This window comes from Peromyscus maniculatus, chromosome 18, assembly GCF_049852395.1.
Source record: "Peromyscus maniculatus bairdii isolate BWxNUB_F1_BW_parent chromosome 18, HU_Pman_BW_mat_3.1, whole genome shotgun sequence".
NCBI lineage: Eukaryota > Metazoa > Chordata > Mammalia > Rodentia > Cricetidae > Peromyscus > Peromyscus maniculatus.
Window position 1 is genome coordinate 32,780,865 of NC_134869.1, and position 14,743 is coordinate 32,795,607.

At 44.7% G+C, this 14,743-nt stretch overlaps 1 protein-coding gene across 2 annotated transcripts in view; it reads left to right on the top strand.

Moving 5' to 3' along the window:
* Positions 1-14,743, top strand: part of Pawr (pro-apoptotic WT1 regulator) — an 81,667-nt gene that overhangs the window by 43,683 nt on the left and 23,241 nt on the right. For both annotated transcript variants that reach the window (XM_076553868.1, XM_076553867.1), the window contains one exon: positions 8,118-8,249. In XM_076553868.1, coding sequence (XP_076409983.1) covers positions 8,118-8,249 — 132 coding nt within the window. The remainder of the gene's footprint in view (positions 1-8,117; positions 8,250-14,743) is intronic.

The following is a 14,743-nucleotide window of genomic DNA, read 5'->3' on the forward strand; positions in this document are numbered from 1 at the left end:
TTGGTTTTGTTTTCAGGAGCATCCGTGTGATTCGTGGGGTGACTGCTAAGCCCCCATGGATCCTGTGCTGTCATCCCTTCTGCCCAAGTATGTATACAGATTATCCTGCCAGTGGGTGTTCCAAATATTTCTGAATCCTCAAGCAAAACATATGGGCTTGGAGGAATCTCAGCATGCGGTACCCTCTCGTCACTGCTAGCGACTTAACCTTCTCTGTCCCCCGACATGGGCAGTTCTTAGTGTTTCCCCAAAGACTCCCACCCAAACTGGCGAGGCTAGGCTTACGTGAGGTGTCAGCGCTCACTACAGCTTGACTTGGAGCTTCTGATAGTGTCCAGCCAGTGTGGTGGAGTCTGCAGTGATTCATACTGACGGCTTCTACTCTGAGAGGTGACCTCTGGGAGTGCCCTTTCTGCACACTCAGGCTGTGTGTGAGAGGCTGCGTGTCCAGTTTGTCCTGTGAGGCCTCGGTGAAATGAGGCCCGAGGTAACAGGGACATAGGTTCAGAAGGCATTTCTTTGTTCAGAAGGGTTTTATTTTATATCCCGAGGCAGAAGGAAGGAATTCATAAGCAAACATTTTATATTAAAGTCATTTAAGTTTTTTATGCTTAAGAGCTTCGGAAGTATTAAACCAGGGAGTATCCATTCATATTTATCAGTTTCCTGTTTCTTTAGGTATTGCTGAGTAGCGTCTGAAGGACCCTAAATCAGCCTTGGGGTCGGTTCTCTGCCTTGCGGAATATTGAGTCATTTGACAGTACGGGTTTATAAACTTGGAAGGGAAGAGGGCTGTGGAAGGTGTAAACCGCTGAATTGGGCACATGGTGTGCTCTCTACTTTTGATGTGTTGGGAGGATCTCAAGGCCAGCCCTGGGGACATACTGAGACCCTGTGTCAAGGGGCAAAACTGTTGAAAATGAAGGAATTAAAAAAAACTTGTAATCAACTTTTGTGTTTGTGTGTGGACAGTATCTGTGTGAATGTGTGGAGGTCTGAAGTCCATGTTGGGGTGGTTTTCTCTGTCGCTTTGCCCTTATTTTTTGAGTCAGACTTCAGGCTTTCTGGCTGAACCTAGAGTTCCTTGATTTTGGTTGGACGGTCCAGAACATTCGCAGGGTCTGCCAACCTCCTCCAGATCCCCCACCCCCCCAACACACACATACACTGGCATCGAGGTTGCAGCTGTGTGCCCCTGCACCCGGATTTTGTGTTGGTGCTGGGGGGGGCCAAACTCAGACTCTCGTGCTTGTTCAGCGAGCGCCAACTCCACTGAGCCGTCGCTCTTAGAACTTGGGTTTTACATCTTACATTCAAGACGATAGGACACCTTGCCACTCAGCGAATCAATAGGAAGCGCTCACTCTATGAAGAACTGGACATTTGTGGATTGATTTCACAAGAGAGGTCAAGGGGTGATTCCAGTTGAAACGCATTGAACGCAAGTCTAGAAATTGAAGCTAGTAGTAGTAGTATTACTGTTGCCCATGCTTCTTTGGTGGCAGTTACAGTAATCACAACAGTGGAACATTGATGGAGTGCTGTGTGTCAGTCATGCTGGGTATTCCCCAGGGGCTCTTTGGTTCGGTCATAGCAAGTACTGGGCATAGCTGGTGCTATTAAGAAATGAGGGCAACCGAGGCATCGGGTGATGAAGTGTCCAAGCTACTAGGAAATTCAAGATGAACTTTTTAGGGTCTAGATTTCGTCATTGCATTCACCGAGGAAAGGCTGTGTGTACCGGACTGTTTAAATAAATATGGTAACTTTGAGAGCCAAATGCTTTTTTTTTTTTTTTTTAAAGGGCCTTTGCTGTCTTTGATGGCTCCGACCCTTGCAGCTTTGGGAGCGTGCGTAGCTGTCGTTGTGAAAGGCTGATGCCCTTGGCTTTCTACTGTGCTGGTTTAAAAGCCGTCCGGGATCTATCTGAGTCGGAGTGGCTTCTCCACAATGCGTTGTTTGTTGGTTTCTTCTTAAGATGTCTCCTTCCTTATGCTAGTGCTGACTGTTTCTCTCTGTGCTTGTGTGACTCACGTTGAGGAATTTTTAGGTTGTAAATACCCAGGCTTACTTTACCTCCCAACTGGAAAGCACTGAGACAAGTCTGTTGAGGCTGGAATGTTTGCTGTGGGCAATAACATCCAGCGTACGAAGTATGTAACTCCGAGGAAAGGGTTTCCACCTAAAACTAGTATTGTTCTAGACTCTTGGCTGCATTTAGTAACTGAGAAGGAGGAAGAAATGCCAGTGGGGGGAAAGAGTCCGATGTTGCTGGAAAATGCCATTAACACAAAGTAGGTTCAAATATAATTGCATCGTTAATACCCCGCCTGTCAAGACTTGCTTCCGAGTAACCTGTCTGAACAGTGGAAAGAGATGCAGTGACCTTCCCCCACATTCATTCCTAAAACAAGGCAGTCTGGTCTGATGGTGTAACGTCTGAGATACCGGCACTCGGGAGGCCGAAGCAGGAAGCTTGCTAAAATTCAAGGCTAACCTGGGCTACATAGCAAGATCCTGCTTCAAAAAAATGAACAGTTAAATAAATGAGTGGATGAATAAACAAGCTTGCTGAAGATGTGAATATGCCTCATGTTCAGAGGAGAATAGCACCAATATCATTTCAGTAACAGCTAATTAGAAATACTATAGATTAGTGCCATTGAAGCCTAAGAGTCATCTTCCCGTCCCAAGACCTTCAGGACTTGTTTGGAAATTCCTCCATGTTTTTATTTAGTTGGTTTTCATGTTGCTTTCAGGATCTATCCTACGCTTCCTGTGTATGTTCACCTTATTCTGTTTGTGCTCATCACAGAAGGGTGGAGTCACCCTAGACAGTGGAGACTACCGCCAGAGCACCCCGCTTTATGTGTCTGTATTGTCTACGTTGATCTGTCTGGACTCTTCTTGAGAGTCTTAGTGCAAGGTGTTTCATCTTTCATATGCCCCTCGGGTCCCTCCGCTTACCTTGTGTCCCATCAGTATATGAAGTCCTCTACCACACTTCCTCAGTTCCGCATTGTTCGACTTGACACTCAAATGTTAAAGAGGAGGAGTTGCACTTGTTACTGTTTACTCTTAATGTTTCTCGCCTCTGTGCACTTCCCTGTGTTTGCTGTAAGTCTGTCTACCCATGGCCCATGTGAGCACTGATGTTCTTAGTTTCAATTCACTGCTAACCTGTATGATCGCAACCCTCTTTTGTAGGTACTGATAGGGTCCCCATTTTACAAGGTTACACCCTAACAAATATTATCCACAGTTTTCTCCGAGTAATTTATATGTTAATTGAAAGATACCGAGGAATCCAAATGGGAAAAATAAGTTGGCTAGAGATGACTAAGGAAGATTTAGCAATGAATAATAAGAACGGAAATGGCAGATGTTCTTAGATGCTGTAACTCACAATGGTAAAAACAGTGTCCCTTGCACACTATATAGAGAGATCAGTGAGACAGAATAGAAAGTGAAAAGCATACCCGTGTAAAAATGCATGATAAAGAGAGCTTTTTTTTTTCTTTCCCTTTTCTTTGAGACAGGGTCCCACTAGGTAGCTCTGGCTGTCCTAGAACTCACTGTGTAGACCAGGCTGGCCTTGCACTTATAGAGATCTGTCTGCCTCTGCCTCCCAAATGTTGGGATTAAAGGCCTGTGCCACTATGCCCCACTTGAAGATACCATTTTGAATGGAGGGTAAAGAGATGAACGTAGATCTCCTGGGTAAATTTGAGGTGTGCTGGGTTCTTGTGGGCACCATTGCTCACACAGCCTACCACCAGTATTACAGCTCTAGACTGTTCGTGCAAAACAGTTAGTTGTTGCTGAAAGAAGAAACCAGATCATCATATAATAATCCCAAGATCATTATATAATAAATTTAATTTATGAATGTGGTAGCAAAAATAGGAAATACATGATTGACTAGATCATTAAGTTGGAAACCATAGTATAAAACCACAAGGAAAAATGTCTGACAATCACAATGAAAATGTAAACTAGGGAAAGATTTTTACTATAGGTGATACACAAACGTTCCTATCTTTACATTATATAAAGAACCTCTTAGATGCCCAGAATGTGAATAACAAAAATTGAGATGATATTGGCTAGGAAAATGAAGATGTATAAAGAGATTCCTAAAGCCAATAAAATTGTGAGAGTTCACCCTACTAACTGAGGCTCGTGGAAACCATTATTTCCCCCAAAGTGTTTCAAGAAAATAATAATTGTGGTCATCATCATCATCATCATCATCATCATCATCATCTGCGTCCTTGTCAGATCGCCTCCTGTAAGATTTTGGGGATGGAAATTGGTAGTGTATTTAAAGAGCCATTGAACTTATAAATACAACCAAACATTAATAGGAAGGGTTATTTAACTACACCAACAGGAGTGGCCGAATTGTCTGCAGTCACAGTCTGTGCTGTGCCGGGGCCAGGATTTGTCCTGCAAATGACAAGGCCACGTAAGCAGGTCGCCGAGCCGGGCTCCCATTGCCTGCTTAGAGAGAAGCCTGTGGGAAGATTTGTACCACATGAGTAGCCGTTTAAGTGGAGGGAGAGTTTTTATTTTCCTTTTCGTCTCTGTTGTTCAAGGTTTTTCATAATGCAGGTTGATTGATTTAGTTATCTGGAGAAATGTCATCTTGTTGTTTAAAAGCTACCCAACTAAGTTTTATTATTTTCGTGAGATGCATGACAGAGCGTTCTTATGATGGGATGTTGCTGTTTAGGCGACTTGCTAGAGTTTAGCCCCGAGATGTGGTGACAGGGCACTGACCATGGCTGAGCTACCTGTCACAGAAGCGTGAGATTTCGGTGGCAGAGAAGGTGGTTGGGAGAAGAGTGAAGTTGTATTCATGTGTGGTACTTGCACGTAGTGGCGTGTGGATGTCCACAGAGGCCCGGAAGAGGCTCACTCGTAGGTCATCTCTGCCATTGCCCCCCATAGTCCCTGGAGACAATGTTCCTCGTGGACCTCAAAGCCAGCCTGGCAGTCAGCGATCCCCAGCGATCCCCATGTCTCTGACCCCTCACAATGCTGGGGTTACAGGTGCTCATATGGCTGTAACTGACTTTTGTACATGAGTGCTGGAGATTTGAACTCAAGTCCTCAAACTCGCATAGCTTGCACTCTTGACCACTGAACATCCTCCCAGCCCCAAATAAGATTTCCGTTTTCCACATCCTTTATTTCAAGGGTATAAAACAGCTTAAAGGTTTTTAGAATTTCTGTATCTGGAAGATCCGGACTGGTTGCCAGCTGGTCCTAAAGAGCTTGTAAATAATCGTATAATCCCTTCTGATAGTTACCTGCAATGTGAGGATCATTCTCCTACAGAGATGTCATGTGTGAAGGAATGGGTGCCCAGGCAGCAGGTAAAAGGATGTGCCGTGGGAAGAACATGCAGAGCTTAATGAGGGTAACTTTCTTTGCCTTCTCGGTGTGTCTTGTCTTGGTAATTCATTATCAAGCATTCCTGGATTCTTCACTTTGATTTTCATTTGCTGGCAGCGGGGGCAGTCTGCAGTTATTCAGGAAGTGGTAGAGGAAAGGGTAGTTGAGGGGCTGGGTCTCAGAAAATAAGCTTGAACCAAAGAACATCCAGTGTCCAGAGAGCTTACGGCTAACCTGCCTCAACTTTGGCTTTCTACCCGTACACACCTGTGATTTACAATTCCGACTTTGAGCTTCCGATGATCATAAATCTTAGACTCAGGGATGTTGGCTGTTTAGATCCTGGGCAATGAGCCTAGATATTGCTACCAGAGCAGAAGACTGAAGACGGGATTACTCATTCCTGGATCTCGCTCTGTAGACCAGGCTGGCCTCGAACTCACAGAGATCCACCTGCCTCCGACTCCCGAGTGCTGGGATTAAAGGCGTGCACCACCATGCCCAGCCTTCTCCCTCTTACGCTTGACTCTTAGCCCTCCTTGTGAATTGAAGGGTTGGCATTACTTCAGGGTGTGTTGCTGTTGTGTTGGGAAGGTATTCATTCCTTGTGTTTATCAAAAAAAAAAAAAAAAAAAAAAGTCTTCAGGAACTTTAATAATAAATATTTTAAATTTACAGTTTAAAAATCATATAAAATGGTGATAGTTGCTTCCTTTCTCACAGTTGAGCTGGTTTGTTACCCACCACTTCCAGAACATGGTAGAGGACATCATTTACTCTTAAATGTTGTTGGTATTTTGTCATTAACCAAGATAGTCTCTGTTGGTTTAAGAAAGGCCTCCCCCCTTAAACTCCTAAGAGAGTCTTTTTGCCGTCAGGACTAATGGGCAGTTTTGTGCCATTTATTGGATTTCTTTTGTTGACTGTGCCTTTTATTTGCCTAGGATTTATATATATTTTTTTCTGAACTCAAAATAATCAATTCTGTTAACTAGCTTTAACACCTTTATTCCCTATTAATTTGGACTTAATTGCTGTTGCCAGCATGCACACACACACACACACACACACACCACCCAAGCCAGTTTTGGTCATGTATCAATTCCAAGTCCTGTGACAGCTTTCTGCCTCATCGATGTCCTCGGGTTATTTCTTGTCTTTGTTTCTTGGAGATCAGAGTCTTTGCCTTCCCAGGCCTCCCTTAGGAGCTAGCTGCCCACAGGCTAAGACTCCCTGTGAGTCTTAGCAGAAGCCACCGGTCTCCTGGCTTGGAGTCAAGAGCAGTAGACTTACAAGCAGTAACAGTAGCACAGAATCATAATTGTTCTCACCCAAGTTCTCACCGGCTAGTCCACTGAACCGCAGGTGAGTCATACCTGTGTAAGCACCCTGCTGCTTTCCAGAAGGGTCTAAACGTGCTCTACCGTCTCGGCCTGTTCACTCTTTTCCTTTGCCCTTCTGGTCTGTTGCCAGATTCCTCTCCATCTAGGTAGATGCCTTTCCAAGTCCGTCACTGTCCACTTTGTCCTTGAGTTGCCCTTCACCATACTATCGTTTCACATCTCCCAGTGGCCCTTCTTGGTGTCTCCAGAGACCCGCCCTGATCTTGCAGGTCGATCTTGGTGTCCCCCTGCCATCCTGGGTTTTGGTTAGTGTCTTAATGTCTTTATAGGTAATGCCCAGAGACAGGGTTTTTTGGATCTCAGAGAGAACCTAAGTGGGTCAGTGTTGGGGTTCGATGTGCGTTTGAGGAGCTCATAGCCAGCGCCGTGACAGCATAATGGATAGGGATTTGGGTCAAGTTTATTTCCTTGTGGCAGGTTTTGGAGACAGATAATGGCTGCTGTCGATTCAGCTCTTCAGTAACCCTCTAGTAAGCGTCTTCAGGATGCTGTTCTCACCATCTGAAATTCCTCTTTGTCCCGATGTGTGCTTCCAAATTATAGCCATCCTTGAAATTACTAGTTCTTCCAGAACCTTTCTTAACTCCCATGTGGAAATATTCTTTCCTTATATTCCTGTAGGCAAGGTGAAGGTAAAAAATGACCTTATCACTAAACACACACACACACACACACACACACACACACACACACACACAAATATGCCTTCCTTCCTCACGGAACTGTAAATTCCATGCTTATGGTGTTGCCCTGTGCAGAGCGCCTGTTTCAGGCAGGCATAGTTGAGTTTCCATGTTGAATGAATGATAGAGAAGGAATGAGCCGTCTCTTTGAGAAACTTGTCATTAGTAATTAGAGCTTTGAAGAGATATGTTGTCATGGGTGAGAATATAAAGGTGTTGGAACTTAGGAGACAGTTTAATTTACAGGAATGGAATGCATATATTGCCAAAAAGGACCATCTTTATTGTATGAACTTAATTTATGACCACATACAGATTTTGTTGTGTTTTGTTTTTGTTTGTTTGGTTCGTTTTGGTTTTTTGAGACAGGGTTTTGCTGTGTAGGTCTGGCTGTCCTGGGACTCTCTTCTCGCTCTATAGACCAGGCTGGCCTCGAACTCAGAGATCTACCTGCCCCTGCCTCCCCAGTGAGTGCTGGGATTAAAGGTGTACGTAACCACTGCCCGGCTAAATACAGACTTTTTTTTTTTTTTTTTTTTTTTTTTAAATGCTAGACGGTGTGTTTTTAAATACTGCTAAAGCATTCTGTTACTTAGATGGGGCCTGAAATGGAGACTCTCCTTTCTCTCAGTGTCTAGATGAGTACGACGATGATGAAGCGGGTCAGAAAGAGCGGAAGCGAGAAGACGCCATCACACAACAGAATACCATCCAGAACGAAGCGGCCAGCCTCTTAGATCCAGGCGCTTCCTACCTGTCCCAGGTGAGCGTTGAAAATGGCCAGCAAGTCCCTGGCTATTGGAACAACGGTCTTTTAAACTGCCCTTCATCATCTTTCCAGTCTCCCGTCCTGTGGGTTTAACCTCCGATCTCCCTTCTATCCAAATACTTACTGACTTGATCATTGTTTGGCGCTCGGTCCCTGAGCGAAGACTGTTATTGTCTGACTGATTGGCTGGGTTTAGGTGACATCAGCTGTAAAAATAACCAAGAAAAATAAGCGCTTTCTTGTTGCTCACAAGTAAGGATGCAGTGGTTGAGCTGAGTGTCCCGGTCTGTCGTAGGCTGACTTTTGGATCCTAACTGAAGAAGCAAACCTGGGACCCAGTTTCCCCAGTCAACTCTTTAGACACGATACAGTCTTAAGCAGAGCCTGGCGCTGTGAATAGAGCCATGTTGACGTTCACAGAAACACTTGCCTTTCTGTCTAGTTTAAAGTATTTTTGGAAATAAAACGTAATTCGGTTTCACTTGAGCTGCTTGCTTTGACGATGAAACAGATCACACTATAGGATATTTTTTTTGGGTGCTTCTCAGGACACAGAATCCACTGCCCTGATGTGTCTCTCATCTCTAGAATCAGTTGTGTTAAGTGTGTTTTGAAATATAATTGATCTGGGTCTTGTTAATTTTTGTGACATTGTAAGTCTGCCTGCCTGGCCTTTCTCTCTCTCTCTCTCTCTCTCTCTCTCTCTCTCTCTCTCTCTCACACACACACACACACACACACACACACACACACACACACACACACCACTTTTTCTCTCCCTCTCCCTTTCCCCCTCTCCCTCTCCCTCTCCCTCTCCCTCTCCCTCTCCCTCTCCCTCTCCCTCTCCCTCTCCCTCCCTCCCTCCCTCCCTCCCTCCCTCTCTCTCTCTCTCTCTCTCTCTCTCTCTCTCTCTCTCTCTCTCTCCTCCCTTTCTTTCTCTCCACATCTGTGTGTACACGCACAGGCCAGAAGATCCAACTCACCTCAGATGTCATTTCTCGGACACTGTCCACTTCTTTTGAGACACCGTCTTTCGATGTCCTGGTACTTGCCAAGTAGGCAAAGCTGGCTGGTGAGTCAGCCTCGGGGGTGCTGCCCGTCTCTGCCTCCCTGGAGCTGGCGTTATAAGCATGAGCCACTGCACCCAGGTTTTTCTTATTTTAGGGCAGGGTCTTGTGATGTAGCCTAGGCTGGCCTTGCACTTGCTGTGTATCCCCAGGTTGGCCTCAAAGTTGTGATCCCCCTGCCTCTGCCTTTTAGTGCTGCCAGTATACAGTTTGCATACTAAGATCATCATGTGTTTTCAGAGTCCCCTCCCCTCCCCTCCTCTTTTCTCCCCTCCCCCTTTGTCTCGAGAAAAGTCTAATATCTTGAGGCTGCTGACCTCATCCTTCCTATGTAGCAAGGATGACCTCGAACCTCTGCTCTTCCTTTCTCTGAGTGCCAGGATTACAGGTGTGCACCACCATGCACAGCCTTGCTCTGCTGTGCTGGTCAATGAACCCGGGCCTTCATGCTTGGTGGGCACCCAGTCTACCAACGGAGCTGCATCTCCAGCCCCCTAGTCTTGGTTTTTCTAAATTCATTTCATTATTACGTGGCTTTAAAAGGCATTTCGGAGGATCACACACCCTTCTCTGCTCAATTGATGAACACGTTAAATCCATGTCTACTTGCCATCTTGCAACATTAATGAGACATTTGACAGAGGGAGGCAGACTGTTTGGAAGTGGTTAGGAAATACAGAGAAGAGCTTCTCTTTCTTCCCTAAGGCTGAAGTTACTGACACAGAGATTCACAGAGTGATGGGGTTCCTCTCCCCCTTCCCATCCCGGCAAGTTGCCGTTCCTGTCAGTAATGGCCACCATGGTTCTGTGGAGTGTAGCGCCCTGTCACAGTGCTAAGCTCACAGCTCCTCTCAAGTGTGTGTGTGTGTGTGTGTGTGTGTGTGTGTGTGTGTGTGTGTGTGTGTGTGTGATTGGCCATAACCTAAAGTCCCTTTCTGTTTAACAACATGGGAATTAAACCTGGTCCTCTTGCAGCGATGACTTCCACACCATGAAAGTTGAACTTCCTGAGGTGGAGAAAATACACCATTGTCATTGAAAGTCTACCCCACCTGGTTTCCGTTCTTGCCCATCTGCTTGCCCTGGACACTTTAAGAATGAAAGCATGCTAACCTAACATCAGACAGTGTCTGTGGACAAAGGGCTGATTTCTTTGTATAGAAAAAGGCTTGGTCTGCTGCAGTCTAATCATGTCTAGTGCATACACGCTAACTAACATGGACTTCCAGCTCGGCCGAGCTGGCCCTCAAGAGTTCCTGGCCCCATGCATCTGTCTTCATTTAACTATGCTGAGCTCTTCCCGGGCCTGCTCATCGTTTCTTCCATTTCTGTCTGTCTGTTTGTTTTATTAGTAATTGGGATTAAAGGTTGGTCGCCCGCTGGTGACCTTGGCTTCAAATGTATTTTGCCAGGCTGTTTGCTTAGCATGAGAGGGAAGCGGAATCTTCTCCACGGGCCTCTCTAATTGCCTCATCAGAGGTGGCGGCGGGAACAGGAAATTCTCCGTCCACATAGTTGACATCTCTCTGAGCAACAATCTCAATTTGCGGTCCCTGTTGCTCCTAAAGGATAGATATCCACAGCACCCGAATCTAGAGGAGTGGTGTGGGAGAGGAAGAGGGAGAAGAGACCCGAGTCTTAGCAGCATTGCTTGTTTAGTGTTAATAGGACGAGAGAAAGGCGCATCCTGGCATTGCCTACAGATCTGAGCCGCTCAGGGAAGGAGGCCCTTTAGAAACGAGGACTGCAGATGCCAATATGAGTTTGGCTTGACGGCGCGCTTTGTGAGTGGTTAGAATATTTTTACTTCTGGTTTCAAGTTTTTAGTGAGATACCGACCATGGTAATAGACAGTGAAGATTCAGATGCTTTCCTGTTGCTAGCCATAGCTCCACACAGCTTTTAAACATGGTCGTGCGAGCTTTTTAAGTCAATGTTTTCCGATTCAATTCAATTTAGAAAATAATAGAACATGGAAAGAAATGGTACGTGGCGTGGTTGTTAAAGTTCCTTTATGTTCTGCTGTTTTCTATGAGCCATGGAATCTTACTCTTTCGGTTTTATTTTGAAGGCATGTGCCCATGTGACACAAAATTCAAAGGGCATAACTGTGTTGTTAAAAGTTGTCAACTGGCTAACTTCTTGGAAGCAGCTAGTATTTCTTTTCTACATACAGCTTCAGAACTAAGCTACAAATGAAAGCTATCTCTGTCTGTTTGTCCGTCATCCACCCATCCATTCATCTACCTATCCATCCATGTACCCACTCACCCACCTATCGTCCATCCATCCATCCATCCACCCCCCCCCATCCATCCATCCATCCATCCATCCATCCATCCATCCATCCATCCACCTATCCGCCCACCTATCCATCCATCCATCCATCCATCCATTTTTGAATACAAAATGTTCTTCAAAAAAATGGCCTGTATGCTAAAGGCTCGGTCCCATAGCAATGTTTAGTTGTGACTTTGGCTTCATCACAGGATTATTCTATTGGTGGATGACATGATCTGATGGCATTACTGGGATATGGGATATGGTTCCTAGTCCGAAAGGGGGGCCATGTTGTGTCTTCAGCCATTATGAAGTAGGCTTCTCTGCCCTCTTGCATGCAGCTCTGCTTCACAACAGGCCTACAGCCATGGGCCACAAACCTCTGAAACTAGGAAGGAGGGAGTTTAAGCCAACTTCCTTGGAAGTTGTTTATCCTGAGTTTTGTCCCGGTAATGAAAGGCCGATTAACACACCTTTGTCATTGTAGTATTGTATCTGGGCTGTATCGCATCCTACTTTTTCCACCTGATACTGTAGATGGACTTCTGCAGTAGTCCACGAGGGGCTTCTGTATTATTTTTCACAGATGCAGAATATGCCATTTTACATAGAGATGTACTAAAATTTTGAGCTAAATTTTGTTAAGGTTGCTTATAAATTTTTTTGCTATTAAAAACAGTGTTGTATAGGAAAAACTTGAACACATTCCTCTGCACGTGCGTGATAAAATCCTGACACTGGAATTGCTGGGTGAAAAGAAGTGTATGTTTGGAATTTTTATATTTCTGAAATGCCCTTTGTAGATATTCCAGCATGAACTTTTTTTTTTTTGGGGGGGGTGGGGGTGGGTGTTCGAGACAGGGTTTCTCTGTGTACCTTTGGTGCCTGTCCTGGAACTTGCTATGTAGACCAGGCTGGCCTCGAACTCACAGAGATCCGCCTGGCTCTGTCTCCCAAGTGCTGGGATCAAAGGCGTGTGCCACCACCACTCAACTGAACTTTTTTTTAAAAAAATATTTAAAACTTATTTCAAGCCAAGTGTGTTTGCACATGTCAGTAATTCTACCACACTAGATATTCAGAGCCAGCCTCCGTTACACACTAATACACACTAAGATAGAAGCTCGCCTAGGAAACATGGGACCCTGCATTCAAACAAGCAAACAACACAAAAAACTTACTTTCAATAGCATAGAATTTCTTTTTAAACCTTACTAATTAGCACAAATTAGACACTAAAGGTAATAATCATGAATGGTTAAAATCTCTTACTCTTTTAAGCACCAATAATGACAGCTTTACGTATCAAACCATTTGTGTTTTGAATTGTTTTCTTTGACTAAATTTACAGAGAAAAGCTTATGATTGAAAATGCACAATGCATTTCCCAGATTAAAAAAAGAAAGAAGGCCGGGCGGTAGAGTGGCGCACACCTTTAATCCCAGCACTCGAGAGGCAGGGGCAGGCGGATCTCTGTGAGTTCGAGGTCAGCCTGGTCTACAGAGCGAGATCCAGGACAGGCACCAAAGGTACACAGAGAAACCCTGTCATGAAAAGAACAAAACAACACAACACAAAACAAAAAACCAAAAAGGAAAAAAATGTGCCCTGTTGCATATCATCTAAATTACTTGCAAGATTTCCCTGTTGGTTCTCAGTGGTAGTTGCTAAGTGGACATTAGTAATTTTTACTTCCAAACAGTCTCAACTTGCTGCAAAGTCACAAGAACATACAGAAAACAGTTTTCCTCTAAAACTGCTTCCTTGATACTTGGTTTTCTAAGAACAAGGTCTACCAAGTGAGTAAGCACATCACTTCACTCAAACGCGGGCCTCATTCAAGTTTTTCTAGTCGCCCCAATCCTGTCCCAAGGCAGAGCAGAGGAATTCAATTCAAATCCCATGCTGCTGTCATTGTCTGTGACCCTCCCTCGGTCTGAGAGCGCTCTCTAGTCTTTCCTGACCTTTCCCATCCCTAACCTGTTTGAAGATTTTGAAGACCACAGATGAATTGATGACATAGCCAAAAATTTGGGTTGAGTCATGTTTACTTATGGGAAGCTCAAATGTGTAAAGAATAGGAGAAAAAGCCGGGCTTTTTTCTGTGAGTTCAAGGCCAGCCTGGTCTACAGAGCGAGTTCCAGGACAGGCTCACTCCAAAGCTACACAGAGAAACCCTGTCTCAAAAAAACAAAACAAAACAAAACAGAGAAAGTCTCCTGCATTGATTGCTTGTAGAAAGTACAACTGAACTTGATCCGAGTTTTGGAAATCCCAAGGACCATGTAATGAGATCCTTTGAAAACCCCAGGTCTGTTACGCAACAGATTTCAAGTCTACTTTTCCTAACATAATCTTCCTTGCAAGGGTATAGTTTATACCACTCAAGGGAGGGGGAAGTACCTGTGCGGAGCTGCGTAAATGTTGGCAAAGCACAAACTAGTTTGTGTGAGTTTTAAGTAAAACTCCGGCCTCATTGGAACGTAGAGCAGTCCATGAGGAAATCTCAGGAACACGGTACAGGAGCAGTTGAGGTCCTGTGATGTGTAAACCGATGGAAGGCATACATGAAATCAGATCAGCCGAGGGAGATTGGCTTACACATAGAGTGGACTTGTCAAGTTTTGCAGCAGTTACCTGTAGTTATTAACGTGGGTCCCTAGTAATTATAAAGTTAGTTAGCGCCTCTGCTTGGGGATCTTTTTGTGGTCACGGAAATGAAATGTCTAGCTATAAGATCTATGGCAGAGTTTGTATTTGTGTAGAACTCCATTCTCACAGGGAGGAACAGTGAACATTCTCCCCCTTATAAAAGAATCATGTTGTGCTTGCGCGGGTAGCTAGAGTTTACATATCTGTTCTTTCCTGTTATTCTCTGGAGATAAGCATGCTTTTATAAACAGAGAATATATTCTACTTAGTTAACTACATAAAAGCAAAGACTGACCTTCCTCCTTTTAGGGGATGCCCTTAAAATGACAGAGAAGAAATGTCTTAAACATCTGGCCAAGGTTTTGTTGCTCTCTCTGCATTAAGAGCAGCTGATAGCCAGGCCAGTGAGGTTGTCTTCACATTAGCTAACACAGGAGGATTCCCAGTAGTTACGAGTTCTGTTCATGAGGATCAGGCTCACCCAGACAC